This window comes from Monomorium pharaonis, chromosome 2, assembly GCF_013373865.1.
Source record: "Monomorium pharaonis isolate MP-MQ-018 chromosome 2, ASM1337386v2, whole genome shotgun sequence".
Taxonomy (NCBI): Eukaryota; Metazoa; Arthropoda; class Insecta; order Hymenoptera; family Formicidae; genus Monomorium; species Monomorium pharaonis.
In genome coordinates this window covers 10,501,572-10,527,939 of record NC_050468.1, presented here as the reverse complement: position 1 = coordinate 10,527,939, position 26,368 = coordinate 10,501,572, and the positions used below count along the sequence as shown (strand labels likewise).

The following is a 26,368-nucleotide window of genomic DNA, read 5'->3' as shown; positions in this document are numbered from 1 at the left end:
GAGAGAGAGAGAGAGAGAGAGAGAGAGAGAGAGAGAGAGAGAGAGAGAGAGAGAGAGAGAGAGAGAGAGAGAGAGATGCTCTTCCACCCTCGGAGTATGCCTCTCACCCTCTGCTGACTTCCTTCCAACCCCCTGCTCTCCTTCCAATCTCTTTCTATCTCCTCATCGTCTTCCTCTTTATGCATCGAACTGATGTGGTAGACGAGGGAGATTTCAAAGATTATCGGGAAGAGGAAAGGGCAAACGTTAAAAATATAATCATTTCTTATGCACTTTTTCTCATGCAGTTTTTAAATGTTTAAATGAAAATTTGATTAAATCTGAATATACCTTTTACAAATTAGATAACAATTAACGTCCAAATCTATATCTTGCCAATAATTTGCTTAAGTTGCTTTCATTCAATTTTCTTAATAATTTTAATAATTTTAAAATTAAAAGATATTAATCGATTCCATGATTTAGGACGCGGAATCATATATTGAGTTTTTCCCAATTCACGGCTGCTCTCAATTGACGATCCTTCATTTAGTCTCTTTGGTAGTTTTCCACACGAGGTATTGTCACGCACTCCTTCACGTACGATATTCGCGAATGAAAGAAAGATATGAGCAAGCGAGATCATCCATGCATACAGATTTCGATTTCTGCGTATAAAACGAACGACGCAATGTGCGTAAAAAAGCAAATAAATAGTTCCAATTCAAAATTAATTTTATATCTTACAATTATATCATACTGCCTCCTAATTATATATTATATGTTACACTAGGTGTGTAAAACATGATAAAAGTTGAAATAAAAAATTCCATTTTGGAATTTATTTTAAAACTCATGTGTCAAAGTAGAAATTGAATCTGTATTGTTGCAAAATTGCCCCTTAAATACGAAAATCATACGAAAGCCGTAAGAACACGAAATAGAAAGAGGATTCAAAATAATAAGACTCACCGATCGTACGACGCACATCCTCCGTTGATGAGTCGCAACAAGTCGCCATTCACCTGAAACAGTAGAGATAAATGCGTATGAAGGTGATGATTGTTGAGATGTTGCATATGTATGTGATCGCGAGAAGAATGGATGGAAGAAGAAAGGAGTTCGCGTCGGGTACGAAAGCCGGCGGGAACTGAAATTAAACATTATGCCGGGCATTAAGAGAAATTATCCGCGTTATGCCTCGATCATATCCTTTATGGAGTTTCGCAGGCAGCCACAACGAGCGAAGTCAAGGCAGCGAAAAGGCAAGAAACGAGCCGATGATAGGGGACGGAAACTCGTTGAATTTATATTCGCCACTATACCGATATATATGTATATAGGCGTATACGTATATATTTTATTGCGATATTCATACCGTTTACAAAGACGTCTCGCCGAATTACCTCGTTAAATATTTTACGATACGATCGACCCGCGCCCTCCCTCCGACAGACCGCAGAGAATGACATGAATGAAACTGAAATGTGAAATCATGTACAAAGATGCGCGGTTTTTAAGACAGGCGGTAAACGATATAAAAATAAACACATCGCTCCGTTAACATTGTACATCTTAAAAAAAAAAACTATATTCCCACATACTATGTTTTTGGAAATATGCTTTTAATGTACAAAAATTTGAATATTATGCACATTTAATGTTATAGATGCATGACAATAGTATCCACAATATAAAAAATAATAATAGATTATAAATTTATATTTCTTTATATATATATATATATATATATAAATATTTATATATATTTATATTAAAAGCATATTTTCAAAAATCATGCGGGTATATATTTTGTAAAAAAAAAAGATACATATATATGTATGTATATTTTATATATTATATATTGTATAATATTATGTATTTGTTAATGTAAGAAATTTTATTTATTAAATTTTATGAAGCAGATTTTTATATAAAAAGTCGAAATTTACAATGTTTCCCAGAGAATTTTTTATATCTGATTTCACTGCTACGATTCTTTATGGCAAACTTTCGTGGCTAGGTATTTCAAGTTCCTTTCCTCATTCGCCTCGGTCAGCGTCGCTTGCGTCGTAAAAACGGACAAGTAATAATTGCGCCACCCCGAAGTGTACGTGCTGTTGGACCAAACGGGGACAATATACTAAAGCAGAGGAGCAGAAAGGAGCCGTCGTTCCTCTCGCGAACAGAGTCTCGCGAATAAAGTTTACCCATTTGCAAGAATGGAAACTTTTATTACGCTGTTATACGAAGACATATCATTCTACGGAAAATAGTTTTAATGTCTTCTCTCGCACTTTCGGAATTCCGTAGCGTTTCGCACCTCAACCCCGTAACTTACGTTGATTTTTTTCTGATAATCAAATGCATTCAACGTAATCATCAAAAGTAAATATTCAACTATTTCTATAAGCGTTTATTTAATCATACAATTTTCTCCTTCCTTATTTTCTAAGAAAGATCAAAATTAATCACTCCATAAAATAAGAAAAAAATTGCACATTGTAAAAGATGTAAATAATCCATTTTTAATAGATTTGGAGAACTCGCGACACGAAAACGTGTAGATGTGTATACGCACATTTCGAATACTGGAGCATTAGTTGGAGCATTAGTGAGAGCATTCTAAGTGTGGAGCATAGCTGCCGAAATAAATGACCGGACGTCGCAGGCAGGCATTCATAAACTCGGCAGTGACTAGAGGAGTGCCCTGCTCTAGTGCCTTTCGGAATTCCGATTGAGGAGTCTGCGCGAAAGAAAAAGAGAGAAGGAAGGAGGCGGTGACGATTCGAAGGGGAAAATGAGGCACGGGGAAAAAGAGAGAATAGACACGCGAGCGAGCGAAAGAGCACGAAGGCGGTGGATGAATCGGTCGTACAACCGTGAGGGGAGAAGCTTCTTTCACGTCAGGATAGTGAGCGATCGACCGAATCGCAGGTGAGTGCCTGGACGACCGCGTAGGATTATTTATATAAACGCCGAGTCACCGGTTATTAATGAGAGGTACCGCCTCCCTCTGTTGGTGGCTATCGATGAGTTCCCTCAAACCATCCCCAAAGCAATGCCGGGCTTATATGTCGACGGGTCAGGTCACCGAAGGTGTCGATCGATCGATATTCTCCCGGAAGACGTCCTCCCGAAATGGCGAGCGCGGTAATAATAGTAATTAAATTCTTGTTTGCGTCAAAGATAACATGTTTCAAACTTTCCAAAGTATCACACATACTTAATAATCTTTATTACAATATTATACATTATAATAAAACGTGGAGATAATTTTTCGTTATATTTTGCCATAAAATTCGGCTACAAATTTTACCATGATAAGCTTTAGACAACTTGGACAACCTGTCAAAAATATTATGAATAAGCATTTTTTTAAATATACAAAACATAATAAACTACTTAATAAAAATTACCATGTAAAATATTCTAAGACAAATTAATTGTATTATTCTAAGACAATCAATTCCTAAAATAGTTATGTTTGGTTTTTATTTTTCTCTTTTATTATTTTTCTCATAATGTGATATGAAATCATCGTGAAGCTTAATATATTTCTCTATTATTGAAAACATCAAAGATCATAGATCTTGATGTGTCAAGATCTTTTCATAACATAATTTTATTTTAAATAAATTGTCTATTTCATAAATATAATTTTATTTTTACTTTTTGTCCTTAAATTGCTTTTATTTTTAAAATGTTTAATTCTAATTTTCTTATTTTATAAACTGTGTTGTTTAATACATAGAAATATATTTAACTACAAAATTGTCTAGTTCATTAATTTGTTTTACAATTAATTTCTCCAACATACATATGCGGGATTATCTGAATTCCGTCTACCATAGTTAGTTCTAGAGTCTAACTTCCCAAACGTACATTTTTTATTATGTTGCAAAAATATTAATTGATACAAAATATAGAACAGTCCTATAAAAAATGCTGTATCTAATAGAAGACACTTTCGTTTATGTTTCTAAAATTTTATTTTTAGTTTTAATTTAAAAAATGTTATCAAAAAATAAAGTAATATGCCAGTTGTGGTGACTTTACTCCATAAAATATGTAAATGTCAATAAAAAAAATCACATAAAATTCTTCAGAATACAATGTTGTCCATACAATTACCATGATATTCAAGACAAAATTTTATGAGAAAATTCTCTTCGTATTTAGATATATGTATTTATGAAATTATTCCTAATAAAATACCTTGTTATATCAATTTTTTTAATGTACGTTGCGCGCGCGTATTTCTATACAGTCTACTTGTGCGATGACATCGCACGCAAAAAAACTGCACAGCTTTAGCGACTATTAAATAAAAACAAACTTTCTCAAATTTTTGCTGACGCACAATAACGGTGAAACGTACCGAAATCATCACGATGATGACAATGCATTTCCGCCGGCGTTTCACCAACATTAGTCGCGTGTCATCAGCCCTTTCCTAACTGTACCTAATCGGTCTCACATTTCGGAAGTTTTGTCATATAAAAGCCAGCGGTTGAGGTTTGAAAATTCCTCTTGCCGCCCACGCTTCGTTTCTTTTGCTATGCATCCCATTTATTGCACGAGATCGCCGAGATCCGTCCCGAAAGAAACTGGCACACCTGCCAGTTGGCTTCCTCCCAGCCATTGACGAGATGAGAAATATGAAGGTCTCCAAGGATGTAGCAGAACAGGGACACCTGGATTTAGCGATCGTTCTCAATGAAAGAACCCTCGGCCGGAGGGATGGAAACGAAATGAAGGACCGAGTTATTTCTGCCTTTTTTTTCAAAACCACCGAAGCAAGTAATCTGTCTTGAGGGACTAACAGTGACTTTTAGCAAAAGCGACACTCTATTCTTTAGATATTTTCCAAGGGTGACTCTCTTATTTTCAATGTAATAAATTTGACAAGTGCAAATTTATATTATATGAATAATATAAATCGCCTTTAAAATGTAGATATATTTAATTCGCTCAATTTGAGTTTGATTAAGAAATCTTATTCTTTCTAATAATTTATGAATTTTTACAATAAACTTATCTTTGCCATATCGGAAAGTATAATTGCATAATCATAATTTTCATACACATTTGTATAATCATGATTCCACCTATTTCGCGAACCAACCCAACACTTTTCGGAGATAGATACACGACCACTATTGGGCCGTAGAAGGGAGGTTAAAAAGGAATCGTAGGGGTTTACAGTGGAGATGGGGAACGCAGAACCAGGTGTCACGGGGCTGCTATACAAAGAAGTGATGGATGTCTAGCATGGCAACCCTCGTAACGTGTCATGGCGTCGACACCTCAGGTGTCACTCTTGGTCCATGCCTCGTTATCTCGCCGATAGGAAAAAATAAAGCCGATTCTTTTCCACCCCACATAAAGCCGACATATCGCACGCGAAGAAGCGTCTTTCTAATTTGCATATATGCAAATTATGCGATTAGACGCGTTTGTTCAAAGTAAAAAAATAAAACTTATATAAATAATTGAGAATCTAAGACTAAAACCGCATTATCTAATCAAATTTTCTTTTTCTCCTTTTAAGGTGCTACTTCACTCCCATAAAGTTGATAATATTCACTTTGTTAATGCGGTTCCACATCATAGAATTCGTAGGTAGCATGAAAATTGAATGGTTGAATTGTATCCTCCAAAAGGATCTGGTACTTAGGTCCCTGTTCTTAGGACCGGCGAGAGAAACACTCAAGAATAAGAATACTAGGTGCCGCCGAATACACGCGCGCACGCGTGTTTCTTCGCACCTGGCAAATCCAAAACATCTCTCGAAGTAGGCTCTCGCTTTCGTTCTCTTACATAGGACCTCTCATGCCTTTGTCGAGCCACGCGCCTAAAGAAATACAAAAAAAGATTAAAACGGATCTCTAATCCTCCTACTGACACGGTGTGTATTGATAAAGCGACACAATCGTATTTATATCATCGATAAATAAGAATTATATCAAGAATGAATAATCATCAGATTATCATCAATAAATAATTATTATAAAAATATAATAAAATGTGACTGTGATAAATAGCCACAAATAGAAATAATAAAAATATTAACAGACATTTAATATTTTGTGTTTTTCTAACGTCGTATTTTTTCCACAAGACAAGCGAGATATTAGTGCGATAAAATAATGTTAAGGAAATAAGACACCGTCGCGTAGAGGATTACTTATATATCTTAATCTCGTGATATGATACTCCATCTCTAAGGAAGAAACGCGGTCAAGACGTTGGTGTCGACACCAACGACGCGCGCGTGATTCGCGTAAGAAAAGATTTTCTTCCTTCGCATGGTCCGGTGACTTCTTTTTCGTTGGGATAGGTCCTGTCGGGGGCACCTCATTTCCTTTCGAGTTGTCGGTAGAGGTTCGGTTCTACAGTGCGACAATTCTTCCTCTCCTGCACCCGACTTCTACCTACTGAGCCCGAGTCGACAATGGATCCGTTGGTCCACCGCGTAAAGAAATCTAGCGCGGAGACGAGAAATGTGAGAAACGAAGAGAGCGAAGGAAAGAGAGAAGTTTGTTATATTCTCTTAGGAATAGTCACTCTAACAATGAGAGAAATAAGTAATAAGAAAGTAAACCCTAAAAAATGGAAGTTATAACTGATAACAAAATCATAAATATAAATACTTCAGTTCCGAAATTTATTGCCAGTATTGAAAAATCTATACACAACGTGGACTATAGTTTTTTAATACTAACAGTGCATATTAGAACACAGCCTTTAATAAATTATGAATAATTTTAAAAAATATATAATTTAATTAATACGTCTGGCTATATGTGTGTCATACAAAAACTTGATCATTTCTCCAAAACATTAAGGATCTATCGTTTGATTTGACCCAGAATATCAAGTATAAAATTTGACCTAAAGAGGCAGAATAAGAAAAGCGACTGAAAGCGAAAAGGCAACAAAGGTAACGGCAGAATTCTTTCCCAAAGTACCTCAAAAAACGCCATTCATACACCGCAGACCAATATTGCCATTCAAAAACGACAACCCTGAAACTAGCTTGTTCCGAATGACATACAGAAGTGATGAGCTAGATTATACTTTGCAAAGATACAAGTCAATATTTTCTTGACTGTCGAGAACGTACCATTGTAATATTTATAATATATATATATTACATAAAATTCGTCACATAGAATGATGGTTATATGTATAAGGTATCATTAGGTGTTGTGCCTTAAAAAATAGAAAACTCTCTTTCTTCTCTTTTTCCTCATGTATTTGCAAATCAAGCAGAACAAATAAAGACCTACGTATACAATTTGACTATATCGGCGTCACTGACTGAAATAATTGTAATTCCAACGAAACTTGTCTGCCATATTAGATTTAAACGCACGGCACGTCACAGATCAATTGTGCGTCGAGATTAAAAAAGTAAAAAAGGCATAAATGACAGCATCGAATCCAAAAGGGAGAATGAAAACGAGTTACTAGCATAGGGAGTGAATGAGAGTGACCTTGACAAAACATCGCGGCCACGGAATGAAGCCGTTGAGCCGCGAGAACAAAGAGATTCTGTCGTCCTTTGTCAGACAATGTCTCTATCTCCGCCTGCTCATCGTTCTCTTTCCCTTCAGACTTTTACTTCCTCCCCCTCCCCTTTTCTCTTTCACTTACTTTTATCTAAGTCTGTTTGCCACTGTTCTGATTATTACGCCGCTTTCGTTCAACCGACTATCACTGGTATCGAAACACACATCGTATTGTGTCGCTATTTAGGTAATAATCGATAAAAGCCGGCAACGACCGGTAAGTTGGAGAAACTAATTGTAAATATTTTATAATAATTTTGCATTATTTTAATAATACAAATAGTACAATAAATGCTAATAAATCCATTTTAACGAGTTTTAATTAAATGGCATAATTAAGCGCATTTTTATCTATAAATTTTTGAAGTTAAATATTAAAAGGTGTTTTAGCCCTAATGTAAATAGTGTAATACTTGTTAAATCGATTTGGCATCGTCAAAATAACTAACCTTTCGCCGTTAGTCTTAGGGGAGGGCGACCTTTAAAATGGAGTTCACCACTGACCCCTTAATATCACTGGCTTTGCTCATACATTTTGATGCATCATTTAATTAAGTCAAAGTTCACGTAGGTTTATAACGAAACATGCCAATAACCAATCCGATAAAATGTCGAAAGCTCCGGCTGGCTAGTTTCCTCGCGACGCTTCTGCTCAGCAATCTCACGGAAGAAGAGAAAAACGGAAATGCTAAGGACGTGAAGACACGCCAGACCTGTCGATATCAGGAGGGCGACGTCCCTCCTACAACAACATCGGATGACAGGGAGGGAAACAAGAGAGAGGGGGTGGAGAGACGATAGACGGGAAGAGAAAGAGAAAGAGAAAAGAGAGAGAGAGAAAGACAGAAAAAGAGAGAGAGAAAGAGAGAGATAGGAAAGAGACGGGAGAGACAACAGAGTTGAACAAGTTGGAAAAACACTTAAGCGGGCAGCTAATGCTTTTATCGCGACCCTTGATTCCACCCTAGCCTGATTTTCGGCGACAAATCAAGGCGCTTGTCCCGCCGGGAACGGTAAATACGTTTTTCGACGCCCCCGCGTGAAATAATGCGTGCACGCACGCACGCGCGCGCGTGGCGTAGAGCGCATAGCGCACACTTACGGGCGGCGACAATACGCGCGAGCAAGCCTATTTAGCGGAGGGTGAGAGACGAACCGAGTGGCGGAAGAATGGCACTTTATTAGTGTTTGCAAACGACGTTCCGCCGCAGCGAGAAGTTCCCCGTCTTCGGACGATTTATCAGACCAAGACAGCACCGTTTCGTTTCGCTAAAATGGCGGTATTCGGCCGTGAAAAGGTTACCATTCACGCGTAGACTACATCCGCCGTAAATTTGCGACAGGTACAAACCGCACGGGAGGCGTCGTACATTATCACGGATACGTATGTCCAAAGCGCGATATCGCGTACTCAATGTATAGCTCGTGACATTAAGAATCTATTCGACAGATTGATTAACAAAGATTAATTCTTTGATATTAGGAAACTGTAAAGATTATAATACTGCACGTTTCACGGTTCTTGCTAATTGTATCTCGTCACTACAATGACATATAATCTATTGTTAAGTTTACTTTAGACCACTTATAATTTGCGTAAAAATTCAAAATGGAATTTACAAATTTTTTGTCGTGTATTATAAAAAACAAAAATTCTGAATATTAGAGTAAAAATAAAGTTAAAAAATTCTGAGTACATATATATAAAATACATATATAAAATTGCACATAGAATTTTATCTTCAAATCTGAATTATAAATATAAATTACAAATTATCTAAAATAAACTTAAACAGTAGATAAATGAATAACGTTGTTGTTTAATGTTTGCAACTTCTAAACGGCTTGATAGTTGATTGGTTTTTGGTGCTTACTGCGAATTGATACTTTTTATATCGAAGAATCGATACCCGTGTGCGAGGCTACTGCCCGGGACGACAATAACTTGTGAGGGCTTGCTACAGAACCTGATGGGAATTTGTGAATCCGGAAATTCGATATTAGCGAACATTTAGATCCACTATTCATAGAAAATCCATATTGGAGCACAGAGAATGACGGTGCCCACCGTTGCGTTCAACGTGTTAAAAAATGATACTGCATCACACAAACTCGCCGATTAGTGGAGTATACGCTACGTTAATCGGATTTTCAGTATACTGGCAAACCTCTAAACCGATTCACTGGTGTAACTCTAACAAACCTAGATTCGTTAATAGTGATTTTAAATTATTACGCATTAAAGTGATAAACAGTCTAAAATGCAAAAGAGAATTGTCCTGACGAGACTACACGCGACGTAAGGTATTATCATCTTCCTCGAATTATTGGCCATGGAATCCGTGACGAAATATCGTTGGACCGACGCTTCCGTAGAGACAAAATGCCCGAGATTCGCGCTGTTCCGAGGTTTGCCACGTCAGTGACGATGGCAGCACGTACCATTCTAGGGAGTGCATCACCCCCTCAAGTTCCAGGTTAGCGAGAGCTGTTCTATAGACTCGAAGTAGGCGGCAGAGGAGGTAGGAGGTGGCTCGTAGGGACGAAGAGGGTAAGGGGGGAACAACGACGGCGGAAGAGCAGGAGCAGGAGGTGGAGGTGGAGGAGGAGGAGGAGAAGGACGAGGAAGAGGAGGAGATGGAGGATGGAGGATGGAGGCACTCCATCGCAGTCCGTCGCCTCGTCCAGAGGGTGGGAGTAGCCGGCGGCGGGGTGGTTTTGTCTTCCTTCGCCCATCCTCCCTCCGCCACCCGCGCAACCACCTCCGCGTTACTCGAGTGCGCTTGCGCTCGCGGATCACCCCGCGCAAGCCACCCTCTTCCTGCGCCGGCCCGTTTACGCTTCTATCCCCTTCCCTCCCTCTGTATCCCCCCGTGTGTCCTCTCGCGCGCCACCCCTCTATTGATTTTGTTACAAACCGGCTCCATCCCATCCCCTCCGGCCTCCCGACGTCACCCTCGCGCCGACCCTCGCAAAGTCCGTTGGAGCGATACGCGCCGATGCGTATATGTACGTTGATATATATAAATATATATTGTTTATACATATTTCTCGTTGGCGTCGTCGTCGCTGTCGTCGTCATCGTCGTCCTCATCGTCGTCGTTTCTGGGCAACTCCGAATTTCGAACACGCGACGTCAACGCGCTGCTACAAACCTCTCTTACGACCTGAGTTTAGTCAATAAAAGTGGAAGTGTAGTGACCTGAAAATTGCAAACGATGGATTTCAAAAACACTCATGCGAATCATCCACGCTCAATTGTAACGGTAATCGCGACGAACTATTATAACTTCCCCTTAACAATTCGCGATTTCATTCCAGATTGTACTACAGTCATATATCTATTATGTACAAAAAACCAAAATCGCAATAATTTATGTTTTAATAATAAAAAAAATCATATCCACAAATATTCATAACGTTTCTAGAAAATATTTGCCCTCTCCTCCTCCTCCCCCGAGAGAAAAAAAGACAATAACAGAAAAAAAAGAAATCTATCTTAAGTAAAATAGATAAAATTTTGTAATGATTTCTTGAGCTTGAAATTAAAATCAATAAAAATATTTTACAGTATAAGAATTTGTCTCAAATACAATCAATATCTGATTAACTATTGTATTGAAAGGACTGTATTCAATTCAATTTTCTGAAAGATAGTCGATCTTTGAACTAAAGACAGATATACACATTTGAATATATATATATATATATATATATATATATATATATATATATTTCGTGCAATTATCGCCTATGAAAGACATAATTTTCGACATGAGCGCAGCGCGAGTTTTCACAGTCTAAGAGGTCGGATACGAGCTCTTACTGATACACAGAGCTTGTATATATAGTACATATTCATTTTTCGCGAGCTATTCGACTCCACCACGTGCACGCAGCCAACATTCGGTCGGCCAACTCTCGGCAGTCCCCAACTGGTTCAAGTGCCACATGCTCTCGTGGTTTCGCTCTTGCGCTCACGTACGAGCAAGAAGTACTCGATGGCATTTGCGGTGGATTTGGCGGTACTCCGCGCCACGGGAGCCCCACTTCTGGCCACCAGTAACCATGGGGTTACTCTCTCTTCCTCGCGACTCCTCTCTGGATTCCTCCTCTCCCTGCCCCTTACTCACCCTTACCAACGCTCTCTCGAGAGGCCCCGTACGATACCCCCGTGATAATCTCCCGTCTATCGAAAGGGAGTCGCCGGCCGCGGATTAAAAGGGTGCCTTTTACGTAGAGTCCTAGCAAGATCTACATTCTCTCTCTCTCTCTCTCTCTCTCTCTCTCTCTCTCTCTCCTCTCTCTCTCTCTCTCTCTCTGTCTTTTCTCTCTATCGCTAAGCTTTCCAGACATTCACGATTACACCGCGTCGTCAAGAAATACATTTGCAAAAAATATATTTCACACGTTTGTATACAAGATTTTGTAAAAAAAATCACACATCATGACATGTATTTCTTAAAATTTTTACAAACCATCGCAAGTGATGTTTACGCTGCTGCTTCGCAGCAGATTCAAATAACTGCGAAAGACTAAAATATTTGGATCTATCAGTTTTGATGCTATAAAGCATTAAAGCCAGTCTTAGTTAGGCTGGTTCCTACGTAAATCAAATATGTAGATTTTTCAAAAGCCTTGTTTTTTGCAGAATTATCGATGAAATTCCGCAATTGCAATCTTTGTGAGTTATATAAAAAAAAATTCTATGACATTGCTGCAATTATTAAAATATTAAAATAACATGATCTTTTTAAATATCGATAAATGTTGTAGCACAATTTTATTTAACATTAAAAAATAAAGCAATTGCGCTTCAAGGAACTAAGTTTTAAAAAATGTGAATAGATCTGAAATTTAATTATGCGACATACTTTCAAGTAAACATTATTTTAATCAAAATTTAATTTTTTCAAGTCCAATTTAAAAAATCAATTCAATAAAAAACAATATATACTGGGCAATTATTAAGCAGGTTAACCGACGCGATCATGCACTACTTATTACACTAAATCTTCGCCACGTGTTCATCTACTTAGCCCAACAATTCAGCGTTACGTAAGGTTTCGCGGGGGAACAGGATCTCGACGAGAAATCGGGCCCGCGTCCAAAGTGGGTTAATAAAGCGATATTAAAGCCACGGGTGGTAGACCCTATGGCAGAATCCCTCGTGTCCACTCTGGCGCGGTCTTCGGACAGCGGGAATTACGTGCGAGAACCACCACCCCATGATCCACCATGGCGTTTCATTAGCTCTCCGCTGTCTCGGCACGTTTTTTCAACAAGCTAGCTCGCAAGCTCGATTATTAACTTGGCGTTTTGCTGAAAGTTTTTTACGTTACACGCGTATGTAGTAAATGAATTCTTTCTTATTTACATCAAAAAGTGCGACTCGCAATTCTAATAAAACGCTGGGTAGAAATTGCACTTTTGTTATAAAATTTGTTATATTATAGTACTGCATGCAGCCATTAATCTTTAATTATACTATCGTACTTTAGTTAAATTCACAGAGATTCGTAACATTTTTATTGCAACAATGATATATACGGCTGTTCCATATTTTTATATGAAAAACGCTTTTAAAAAATTATACATCAAATAATTAAAAAAAAAACCATCAACTGGTACATCTTTACGCGAAAACCTTGAGAAATAGATTTGCTACTTTTACACGAGCCGCTGCAACGCGACGTTATCGCGTTGTAATCTCTGCGAATGCAGAACTTCCATTCGCATATTCCGGACCGCTCTAACTACCCGACAAGGCTGGATACACGGTGAATCGGCAAACTGTAAAGTTTACAAACACCAGCGCTTCCTAGTCATTATCCCGTAATCCCGGTGTTTTACATGTTATGAGGATGCGAGAGAGGCGGTCTGCTACCTGCGACCTTCGGTCTTACATTATTACACACCGTTAGTGGTCCACATGTCACACCGACGAACAAAAGCCCGCATGATTTTACATAAATTTCACGAGTCGAAACACCTCTCGCGCGGGGCAATCGTGATCTCTTTGGAAAACTACAAATATGCTGCCGCTCCGTATAATCCGAATATACCGCGAGCAGAAAACCGCTGCGAGTGTAACTTAACGCGAATATATTTATTGCAATTGTACTTACGCACGTGTAATAATCTTTTTTTTGTTTTGTCTCAGATGGGCGTTCAAACGTTTGAACAGCGTGCCACGTACGCGCAAGTTTACAAAAATAGGTAGACGGCCAAAACTCGACGGAATGGATATCCCGACGATGTGTCTTCGGCTTCGGATTTACGCGCGATCGCGTGCGACTTGGGCGCGCGTGTTTTGACACGCAGCCCACCCACACGCTACCCTCCCGATCACACGTGCCCCGCACGAGAACTCGTCATTAAGTGCATTAGGACGCGTTTAATAGCCCCGTGATCGCTCGTTATATAGGTGGCTGCCCGCGCTCGGGGATGCTGCGCTCGTGCAGGCCCCGAGAGAGTGTGTCTAGTTCGCATTGTTCCCGCGCGTCAGGCACGTGGCCGTGGCACGAGTCCAACGCGATATCGAATATTCTTCCTTTGCTTTCTCTCCTTTTCCCAGCCCCCTCTGATTGGCACTTTAAAATCCGGACGATCATGCGTCGCGCGAGAAGGGGAAAGTTTAAAAGAAAAAAAAAAAGAAGGAAGAGCAAGAAAGAAACGACGAGGAACACCCACGGCGGGCGCGGAGGTCGCCATTCAGCTCGGCTCGAATGTCGCTCCCGCGAACTCCCGTGTGTCGGGAAGTTTGCAGGCTAAATTGACCGCGGCTCCCCAATGAAAGCGGTAATTTCAGCCGCGGAAAATTCTGCCTGACGCCGAGGAGTAAATTGTATTTCTTCTTTTTTTTCTTTTTTTTTCCACCGCGGACGCGGATGCAACGAGTCGAGTGCAAATACGCGGACGGCGGAGCACCGCAACGAATTCGAAAGTAATAATCTCGCGTCTCTATCTCTCGCGTGATTATTTTTGTCTTTACATTACTTGCATTCCTTCGACTAGGTTAAACGTTGCGAGATTACTGATGATTGCGAATTATTAGAAATTATTAGTTTCCTTAGAGCCGACGTGCCAGATATCAAGGACGATCGCGATTTTCAACAGATTTAACATTCTCGGACTATTAGCACGTATCTCTCCGTACATATCTCGCAAACGTTTCGCTCTAATGTCTCTCTCTCTCTCTAAATGCGAATGTAAATAATTTATCACCTGTGCGCCACGGAATTATCCGCACGTATAAATGGATCAGGTGCCGGGCGCGGCCCTTTTTCCTTGTCTACCATCGCGCGGTCAATTAATAGGAGTCATTTATAAGAGCAAACCGGGGAATCTGGGAATCCGCGATCCATCCGGAGGCAATAAATCTCAAGTCGCCGAGAGCGGCATGGTAGCGGAACCCCTCTTGTAAGCTGGTTGTATTGTAGCTATTACTGAGCCATGCATCACTAGGTAACAACCGCACGAGATTCGTCGTCTCCCTCGTTCCAACGGCGGAACACGGCTTCTCTCCGCGTTTCGTGACCACGGGAAAGAGCACTAGGACACCGTGTAGGAAAGCGCAGGAAAACGCGTGGCGTGTTTGGGAAGCTGCGCAGCTGATATCGGACCACCCAGGTTATTCTCGTGGATACCTTCTGGCCGTGGAACGTTCCGCGAGTATTAGGGGAAAATGTTACATCCGATTCACGCATGATCACGAACGATGTTATAGCACGGAATGATGAACGATCGCCCTTGTTAATGAGCGAATCGTGTCTCGCAGCGATATTTTATGTTTTGGTGCTTGTAGCAAAAAAGATAAGTTAAAGGGGTGATTGATAATTTTGACAATCCGCTGCTACCAATTATAATTATAATCATTTTATAATTACGAAGTGAAATCTATTTAATATAGAAAAACCGCTTTTCTCTCGCTGCGTCGTCTTTTAAGGCTTTTTGAAAATACAAAACTTTAAATTTTACAAGATAAAATACAAGCTCACATGTCCAAGTATTGAAAGGAAGAAAATACTCCGCCAAAATATCGCGGATGACATCTCGTACTTTCAAAAACATACTGCTCGAAATTGCTCGCTCGATCTAGACGACACAGCGACGGTGAGAAAATAGTGGGCGATACTTTGTACACGAGACAGAAGGTCGTGAGGAAAAAACAGCGGAGCGAGGGAGAAAAAGGGGACGAGTGAAGAAGAGAGGGAATCGCGAGGACAGAATATATACAGCGCGACGAGCCGCGCCGTGGTACAGCACAGTCTCTCTCGCCGGACAACCAACAGTTAGAAGAACGGGGTGGCTGTCGAGGAGGGTAGTACCTGCCTACTCGCACCCTCGCCCGGCGCTATAGTAACAACACGGGGAAACATAGGGAAATCAATATGGCTTCCGTTGCCCTCATCCCTCTCGCGCGCGGCCCTCGCAGCCGCTGTCTCTCGCTCTCGTCCGATTCTCTCGCTCCTCTTTCGCTCTTCTCTCGCTACCACGGAATTACATCTCTCCCTTAGTCTCCCTCGCCTCTACCTATCTCTGTTTAGCCTCCCCCTCTCTTTCTCTCTCTCTCCCCTCTCTATCTCTCTCTCTCTCTCTCTCTCTCTCTCTCTCTCTCCTTCTAAGCGTTCTCTCTTTCTCTCTAGCACTCGACGCGGACGGGTGAACCCATTATAAGGGGGTGTTACTCCGGGCCAATCCCCAACCATCCGGAGAGAGAAACCAGAGAGGCGAGAGTCCAAGAAGGGCGCATGTGCGTTGCTAGGGCCACCGGATGGGTCGCGCGATGCGATGCGACGCGATGCGACGCGATGCGATGCAACGCGATGTGATGCCGCGCGTAACGTCCGCCCGGTATATATACCAGATACTTGACAACGCAGAAATATCTCACAACGCATCCAAGAAACACAAGTACGACATTTACACTTTGTAGCTGGATATACGTATATCCAGAACAAATGAAATTTCTGTAGAGATATGCAAATGTCCGAAATGTATTTATTTCTTTAACAAAAAATGGTTTAATAAATAATTGTGTCATGTATTCCCTTTATTTTTAATTAACAAAATCATTATAAGTGCATTTTGATCTTTCAATATAACTTTGATTTTACAGTTGATTATTAAGAAATATTCAAATAAATGCTTTACACACACGCGCGCGCGCGCGCGTTCACGTGCGCGCAAAAAATGCTATAATATAAAAATATAATATAAATAAAGGAGAAGATAGTATTATGGCTTTTATAAGTATTATGTGTAACCACTTGTATTAATATCTTCGTCAAGTGAGGAATTCGATTACTTATAAAATCATTTGTTCAATAGCCTGACATTATGTAGTGACGCTAATATGCCAATACACAATAGCTGACATTTTCCTCTCAAGCAGTTTGAAACTTTTTCAAGGTACATTTTAACATTTAATTATACGTACTTCCTCAATTCTTTTTATTTTTCTTGGGCGTATTATTATATGTACACTTAAGTATTTTTTTATTCAACATTTTATTCAGCTGTACACCTGTTATACAAAGTTAAACAATAATGTAAGATTTTAATAACATAGCCTTCTAAATATGCTGACGCTTGTACAAGCCTAACGACCTCTCTTTTGTAAATTTCATATCGAAATACTTATTCAATGAGTTAATCATATAATAATTTTAATATATTTTATATTAAACATGTATTATAAAATTTTAATATTATATAAGTAATTACAGTATATTTCTATATACAAAAAAAATCATATTTACGTACATATATATTTGCAAATATTCTGTAACATGTTGCCTTTATTTTAATTAAATATATAATTTTATATATTTAATTGTAAAATACTATCTTTTAAAGACTTTTTAAAATTTACTTTATAAAGTGGAGGGGCATTATTATTATTTATATGCATTACTATCTCTATTTTATTATGTTTTGTCATTATTGCACAAATTTTATAAATATTCCAAGTATAATTAGATATTTTATAATTTTAAGTTTGAAATCGATTGAACAACACAAACTGTACAAATATAAATGTTAATTTATCAATTTAAAATATTAATTATTACCAAATATTGTACAAAACATAAATAAGGAGATGTAATTTTATCTTAAAAAAATTTTATTTTTCGAGATTATCATTCTTGTAGCGAATGAGCGATATGTATAAAAGACAGATAAAAAAAATCATGTGTAATTAAATATATATAATAAATATATATAATTTAGATAGCACTTATTAATAAGTGTTTTCCTATCAATCCTTTTTTATAAAAAAACCTTTCAAGAGGATTTAATGTAGCAAGAAGAGCTCTCTGGCGACATAAAACGATATTTGAAATCAGAACACATATGTCGGTAACATAGAATTCTAGTGTACAGAAGATATACATAGATGTACTCTCTCCTCGCATAAAAATGTCAAAAACCTCAATATTGTATGTACAGTATTATATTTTTATATATACATTATAAATGTATAAAAAGAGGAACGCAAAAGAATTAACAATGCATGTAAAAAATATACTTTGTTTTTATACGCATTATTAATTTTTTCACTGTGTATGTATGTGTATGTATATACTTGTGTTTTTATATGATATTTAATATTTATAATAAATAATTGCAAAAAAATTTCAAATAAATGTTCTGCATATCGATTAAAGTAATTAATCGTATATTTCTAAATACTGATTGAAATTTCGTTTTATTAAATCAGAAAAATTTCAATGTTTCTATTCGTGAGACAAATAATACTTACAAGTTATTAAATGTCATGCAGCATCAAATTTAAATGTGTATAAATTCATTGTATCATTATTAATCCATTTCATTTTAAAAAAGTTTTAAATTGTTTTCATACTCAATTAAGATGTTAAACAAAAAAAAAAAAAAAGATTTTTATCTCGAGTGCAAAATGATGGTCCACGGTGCTACTACAGTTCGCAAGAAATCCCAACTGATTTCGAGCAGTCCATTCTTACATTCTATTAGCCAAGACACGTTGCCACAAATTCCACTGTCACGAACCGATATTAATACTCAGTTCCACGTCGTATAATCGCTGAAGAATTGAATGTAGGTAGGATCCCGTCTCTTTAGTATATTTACAGTTAATGTTTATGCGCATATTTTTATGCGATTTACCATCTTGGTCACTTAATAGGCGTAGAATGTGTTCCAATTAATTCTGAATTATATTTGCGACACACATCATCCGCCATTCCTTTTCAACACTGTCTTATGTAATATCCAAACCTCATGAAATCATCGATCGCATTTTAGTACATGTTATTATACGGGAGATTAAACGCTCCTAGTTTTGGCTCCACTTTATTCTAGTAGAATTCTTAGAATATCCGGGAAGGTATGAGAGACATCAATTGAGAGTACACATATCTTGAAACTTCTTGCCGTGATAATGATTCTTCCTTCCCGTTTCTATAAAGTTGTTCTTCTACGTTCCTCTTCTATCCAACGTTATATATATTAAGTGATAATTGAATGATTTTTGTTTCCCCTTCTTCTAGAAAGGGCAATATAAGCTATATATATGTCTTCCAATCATCATGATTTTTCTTCTTCTTGAGGGCTTTTTTACGAGGATCTTTGCGCTTATTTTATTCCCCTTTTTACCCTATAAATATATATATATATATATATATATATACATGTTACATATACACATGTGCTTTATGATGCGCAATTACAACATATCAGCACGAAGATAAGAAAATCCTATGGTGCTGAAATTAAAGACTCGTCCACAAATATATCACCACCTTTTTTCTCTCTCACTCCGTTCATGATGAATTGTGTGATGTACAACAAATATAATATTAGAAAATTCGTTGTACAAATCGAATGCCAATTTCTCCATCATAGGGACACAGCTTTCTTCTCTTCTATCACTTTAAACGACCATTTGCACACACACTTTGGACTCACTAGAGAAAGGAGTAAGGCGCACATATGCTTATGTAATCAGTTATTAATTAACTACCGACTTCCTGGTGATAACCGTGCCAAAGATCTTGGCAGTAGCATCCACTGGAATCTGAGGAGCGCGGTATAGCTGAAAGAAAGATGAATGAAAATTGCCGCCAATTCTTGACAACGAATCCGTGTCCCGCGTTCGTGATGATGTATGAACAGGATCTCGTTGCTCATGACGATCCCTGAGTAGCGTCAGACCACCTGATCGAAGTACATTCTGACACGTCTTATAAAGAACACGATGTACAAACAAGCACTTGCGAGAAAATTCAGTCAAGTATACGAATACACATTTAATCGGACGCATCTTCATCGACTATTTTGTATCGAAAAATGAAATAAAATAATGTAACATCAAAACAATTTATATGTAAGTTATGCATAAGGGTAATAAAATTATAATAAAAATTTTAAGTGATAGTCGTTTATGATGATGATACTCTAGCGGAATTTTGAGCAAAGAAACTCGCAAAAAAAAATCAATGTCAAAGACTCACAGTTACCCTCAGTATTATTTACCAGTGGTTTACCGTATGGTAAAAAGTATTGGTTATTACAATTGAATAATACTTAATATCGCAATTATTACAAGTTATTATTATTGCAAGTATATAAAATAATTTATAAACTACATTTAATGTAAATGTTAACACTTATATGTGGGAAAAGTATGCATTAGCTGAAAAAATTATTACAGTCGGCAAAGTAGACTTCGGTAGATCAAGATGCTAGCATCCTTATTGAGGAGAGGAACATTGCATGTATGTACCATAAGCCCATACACTAAACTGTTGATACCATTGGAAAATGACCTTACCATCCTCGTCGGTAAAGAAGATTTCTTAGGGTATGATAAAATAGTATGCTATGGTTAGAAGAGATCTACAATTCCAAGAGAAAAGTAAAAAAAAAGCGTCTAAAACTTCCCCGGATGTATATCCTATTTTCGATATTCGTGTCAAAGAGCTTTAAACTCGCCCTTCATTAATATTTTTCTAATTTAATTAATTTTGATTAAAACTTATATTTTTCCACACAAATTATGAATATGTGAATTATAAATTAGAAAATATACTCGCAAAAGATTTATTTACGTATCTCATTAATTTATTTAAAATCTTTTTTACAAAAAATTTATGTATCTGCGATTTTTAATATTTCATATTTCAATGCTTCTACGTTAATATACGGCATAGCATGTGTGAGTGGATTAATATTTCTCACTCACTATTCGAAAACATTAGAAGGTCGTGTTTGTCATTACAAGTGCTCGTGCGAAGAGATTATATGTACATACATACAAGTGAATAGTATGGCAGAGGATATACCAGCAGGACAATTTTAGTTGTCGGTTGACGTCGTAACGGTTCGCAACGGTTAAAGTGGCTCTTGTACTTTTATTATAATCCAGGTAATACCGGCGTGAAAGTGAAATCTCATTGTAAAAAATAGTAAATCATATTCGATTTAATTGGGTGCGCTTTTCAAGAAAATGAAGAAATTGTGATCACTTGTTTTCCAAACGTAACAATGTCCCTCAAATATCCATTTATAGATAGCTAACTGGACTCTAAGATTACATTTTTTTCGCCAATATACATTATCTCCGACAGAAAACGCGAATGTCCCCCACAATTTAAACAAAAAAATCCTATAAACTTGCAAAGTGCACAAGCTGAGAATTCCTTGATTTCAATATAATTACAAACGCGTTTTTTTTCCTCTCTATTTCAAATAATTCAAACGGGACACATGCAAAATGCTGAGCAAAAGAATGTGTAAAACACTGACAATCAAAGGTCGATTTAACTGAGATCTTATAAATATCACATTCGATCTATACACATTATGTATCTCTAATTCTAATTAAATGATGTTATCATGATAGTTTCAATCACGAAGAATTCACTGAAAAAAGATCGAGGACAACACTAAGCAAAAATGGCATTGACGTTAGCACTACCATTATTCGGTCTAGACCCAGAGCACTTTTCCACATTGAGCATGAAACTTCTTAATATTGATTGTGAACAGAATTTAAGAAATTTGTCAGATTCTGGACGAATTTCTCCGAGTAGTGGAAGCGAATCTAGCGGCATCAGCAGTCTCGCAACATCCGCCGAATCGGCTTCAGTTGAATTAACGCCGTTCTCATCGAGAGCAGAGACACCCATTAAAACACCGTGCAAGAGCCAGGAAAAGGTAAACATAATGAACGTTCGCAAAGCACAAATATTTTAGAAAACATAAAAAGACAAAAAAGTATTCTAAGAATGCGACATAGAGAGAGAAAAGGGAAGGAGGGAGAAAGAGAAAGAGAGAGAGAGTGAGAGAGAGAGAGAGAGAGAGAGAGAGAGAGAGAGAGAGAGAGAGAGAGAGAAAGACAGAGAGAAATATCAAATAATTTTCTTAAAAGCTATATTTATTTATTAAAATGACGTATTTATAATATCTTATAGAATTACCGACATACAAAAATATCCTTTAATTAAAAAAAAATTTTATGAATATGTTAGCATTATGCATTATAACCCTAATCATATCAAACATAAATATACACCTGCACAACATAAAAATAAAGAAATATTTAGTAAAATCCAAAAAAATCAATAACAGTCGTAGCGAATCTTAATGTTCAAATAATATTTTTCATGTAATTTTCTTATTTCTTATGTGATTACATTTTCCGATTCTTTCTGAACTGCGCGCTTAGTCATTTTTATCTTGAAACATAGCTCTTTAAATAAATATTGTAGAATAGTAATATTATTAATTTAATAATTCATACTGTGAAGTAGTATCTATAATATTTTCTCTTTCAGAGGACTGTACAATCTGTACGCATAGTGTACGAAGGCCGCGATATACTGAATTTGGGAGCAAACATCAGGTCATCATTCGACTGGCAAATGAAAGATCGAACGTTGTCTCGACATAACATTCAAGATTTTATAAGTAATCGCCTGATATATCATCGATTACGCGAACAACCATCTATCAAGAATTATAATATACCGGTACGTGGAATAATATTATTATAACAAAAAATCACGACAATTTGTATAACCCATACGAGAAACAAAATATCCAAATAATTAATTTTTTAAACAAATATAATATGTATAACTTGTATGTGTGTGTGAGGGGGTGTGTGTATAAAGCAATAAATTTTATTATTAAAATTTAATAATCACAGCTCCAATGAATAAAATCGTATCTTACAGAAACTTTGTCACGAATGCGAATTTTACGAGCCACCGTCCATCTTTTGATATTGACTTAACCGTAACGAAGCGATTAACGACATCGACGTACAACGTCCAACGTCTTGAATAACTGTGATAGACCGAATAAGCGGCAGCCGGATGGAGACGTATCGTAAATCGAGGAACGTATAAACATATAAATCTAATATCTAAATTAGAATCTGAAATGTGATATTTGTAATATAAAACGTGAATATTAAAATAATTAAAATATTCGCGTAAATTAATGATAAATTATTATTGATAAAGTTATCTAGTGACAGATATCTATAAATTATTTAAAAGGTATACGTTGCCTTGCCGGATACGAGCTGCACAATAATCATTAACTCTCCTAGTATGATATCATAAGATGTGGTGAAATTACATCAGCTAACAAATTTTGCATTGAAATAAAAATAATTGTTAGTCATTTAATGCCACTGTGGTGCCTAGACACTATATATATAGTTTATATAATCTTTTATATTATATGATACAATGCAAAATTAATTTTCTCTGCTAAAGTAAATTTACCTCATCTTGCAACATTCCCTTTTTATTTTCAATATATGATGTATATGTATGTCTAATTATATTTCGGACGAATAACTAATGCGTAAGAAGTCAGTTCTTTACAAAACTAACCCGAATATAAATAATATATTGTGTCATCAAAAGATTAAACAATATCAAAACTCTTACGCACGATATGACGACCTGAAATAAATTAAACATTTAACTAGAAAAACGATTATAAATTTATAACTCGCAGGCATAATGAGTGAAAACTTGCATGTCGCCCAAAGATCTATCTTTATATATTTTTTATCCAAATTTATCAATTTAAAGATATATCTTATTATTCTATTATTATTCTATTGTCAAGGTTATCATTGGTGATCATGTAATGTTTCGTTTTTCATGTAATGTTTCGTAATATCCATACCAAAAAACAAACGTCATTGCGCTTTGTAGGGCATCATTGTCGACTGACGTACCGATAGATTTATCGTGTTTCAGGTAGTAGTACGAACGATCGGCAATTTTTCAAAACGGCCGAAAATCTGTCGTTACATTTTCGCGGTAAATGTAATACCTACTCGTAGGATATAAATACGTATTTCTACGACGGCATTGCATATATATACCTTGACCATTGTTTAAATGCGTGATAAACAATATTTTATATATCTCAATGCGTTATTAATTATACATTTACATTAAGTAAAATCATATTATGAAACGTTCGCGAGGAATATATAAATAAGTATGTAGCCCTCTCTCTTCTGTGACATTTTATACATTTAGTTTTCATAAAAAAAAGAGGGGGCAATTCTTTTCCCAGGTTAACACTCTGTACACAGGCTCTGATAATTTTCCCGCAAACTTCTTGTCTTTGAGATACATTACCACTGTAATTAAAACACATTAATATACAACTTTTTTAAAACAATTATACAAGTACTTTTTAACGAGATATTAAAGTGCATGTAAGAGTCATTTAAAAATTTGTTTTATATTGTCATATAAAAATAATAATAATTAACTCAAAAGTATCGTAATAGAGAAAAGGTGTTTGGAAAGGGTGCCGAAAAATGTGTATACAGTGTTAAAAATATCGCCGCGATGTAACATAGCGGGCTAGTAGCGATACTTGAGCCAGACCGAAGATGAAACGCTCGGCGAATTAGCGCATAAATTCGCGCGAAAGGCATTAGTGCCGTTTCACAAGGCCGCATAAGGGGGTTGATCGCTCGGACCCTCGTGCTTCTGCATTGTTTCAGCTCGAGCGTAACACCCGGCGTGGCGCTGTGTAGTTCGATCCACAATCCCGCCCGAACACTCACACTCCTTAACGAGAAAGACCACACTCGCGAGACTTGCGACCGTACAACACGCGGTATTTCTCCGATCATTACGCGCATCCAGAAAAAGATGGACAAATTATTAAAAAGAGAAACAGAAATATATTGTAAGAAAATAATATAAAAATACCAATCTCTCGCTATAACAGCGTACTTTCCAAGTTTTTCTGCGATGCACGGCATTACTTTAGACGAGTGTTATATCCCCATTGCTTGTTATAACAATTACAAACGCTAATACATGTCAAATTGCTTCTCTCGTTCATTGATCGAAATTAAGAATGATGTTTCCCGTCCGCCGATTTTTCCACCGTTAGGCCTCGATATTTACTAAATCCGCCACTGGTATGTGCGTTTATATCGCTTGCATGTATTCCGCGCGGGGGTATGCGAGAACCTTTCAGCGGCTACACGCGTGCGTGTACGTACATCGGTGCACGCGCGCGCGCGTAAAAGCGCCCCGTCCGTGCGTGCACGCGCGGATGCGTGGGTGCGTGCAACGCGCGAGAGATGCGCAGGACGACTATTCAGATATTGTTGTTATTGTTGAGGGAACAATCGCCCGTCAATAGGCCGCCTCGGCACAATGTATCTATTCAGGTGCGGTCAGCGGTGCTCAATCGATCAGGGATCCACCCTTTGCGAGTGTCGAAAAAGCACCGCGGAGACCAATGAGGGATCGTCGTCAGTCAGTTTCGCGACGCACATCACGGAATGTCCCACTCTTTTAACTAGAACCTAAGCATGAAGAAAGTAGGTGTGTTTATTTTCTTCATACTTCAGGAGAGCGATTCCGTGACTAGCTTGTGCGTTTCTACTTATAGAACATGATACAAAATAGGTTTGATCTTTACATTTATAAGTGAAATAAATTTGTCAAATTAGTTTAAACTTTTAATATTGAGAAGTGATTTATTTATTGACTCTGCGAGAGATATATTAATCAACATTCTAGTTATAGTAAAGTGCATATGTCAGTGTACACGTATGTTTTTTATAATAATCATTCTTACATTTTTTTACCGTAGAAACTAATGTTTTACTTTTGAATGATTTAATGGTTACTGTATCAGAATAGGTAGGGTCAATAGGCGAATCGAGAGTGTGCATGTAACGTGTGATTGTGGCGAGATCATTATAAAAATTTAGAATATTTTTCATGAATTAGTATCATCAAACCGTAAACTGAATCCCGATCCATGATGAATTTTCAGATCACGTTCTAAACGTTATTCCAATACTACTAACATTAGTTCTGTAGCTGAATTTTTTCATATTGCCTTATATACATATTTCCTTTCATAAATAGATATCTTTTATCGCACTTTAAGTAACTTTAATTTTTATATTAAGACTCACATTCCCTCAAGATCAAGTGCTCTAAAAATAAGTTGTAAGGTATACATTGATTGCATTTCCACTTACGCCGATGGGACAATTGTCGCTTGAACATATCACACGATTGAAAAGCGAGTTGCGCGAACGAAGGTGAGTGTTACCTATGGTTCTTCACTGTTATTCAATGAGTGAGTTTGAGCCGACAAACGGATCGCCATGTCACGGTGATGTTGTATCGGCTCGAGCATCAAAGACGGTCACAAAAGAGGTCCAGTTGTGAGAAAAAGAGGCCGTAGGTGAGAGCCACTGCCGCGAGCGAGGGTACCAGAGTTCCGCGGCTATAGCGATGATTACGTAT

At 37.3% G+C, this 26,368-nt stretch overlaps 1 protein-coding gene and 2 long non-coding RNA genes across 4 annotated transcripts in view; 2 read left to right on the top strand and 1 right to left on the bottom strand.

The window, feature by feature from the left end:
• The first annotated feature begins 1,971 nt into the window (after window positions 1-1,971).
• LOC118644413 lies at window positions 1,972-16,726 on the top strand. The gene is made up of 2 exons (XR_004962226.1): window positions 1,972-10,822; window positions 16,205-16,726. It is a non-coding gene; the product is annotated as an uncharacterized LOC118644413 (long non-coding RNA).
• The window catches only part of LOC118644412, a 44,567-nt gene continuing 32,461 nt past the window's right edge, over window positions 14,263-26,368 (bottom strand). The window contains exon 3 of the long non-coding RNA XR_004962224.1: window positions 14,263-14,274. This is a non-coding gene — a long non-coding RNA (uncharacterized LOC118644412). The remainder of the gene's footprint in view (window positions 14,275-26,368) is intronic.
• Window positions 17,443-25,823, top strand: LOC114255449. 2 transcript variants are annotated; one of them, XM_028194093.2, is made up of 4 exons: window positions 17,443-20,970; window positions 21,448-21,761; window positions 22,382-22,576; window positions 22,784-25,823. In XM_028194093.2, exons 2-4 carry the CDS (start codon window positions 21,501-21,503, stop codon window positions 22,829-22,831), a joined length of 504 nt encoding a protein of 167 aa, XP_028049894.1. In that variant the 5' UTR covers window positions 17,443-20,970; window positions 21,448-21,500; the 3' UTR covers window positions 22,832-25,823. The 2 variants fall into 2 exon arrangements, with proteins under 2 accessions (XP_028049894.1, XP_036138848.1); XM_036282955.1 differs by having other exon boundaries at window positions 17,443-21,761.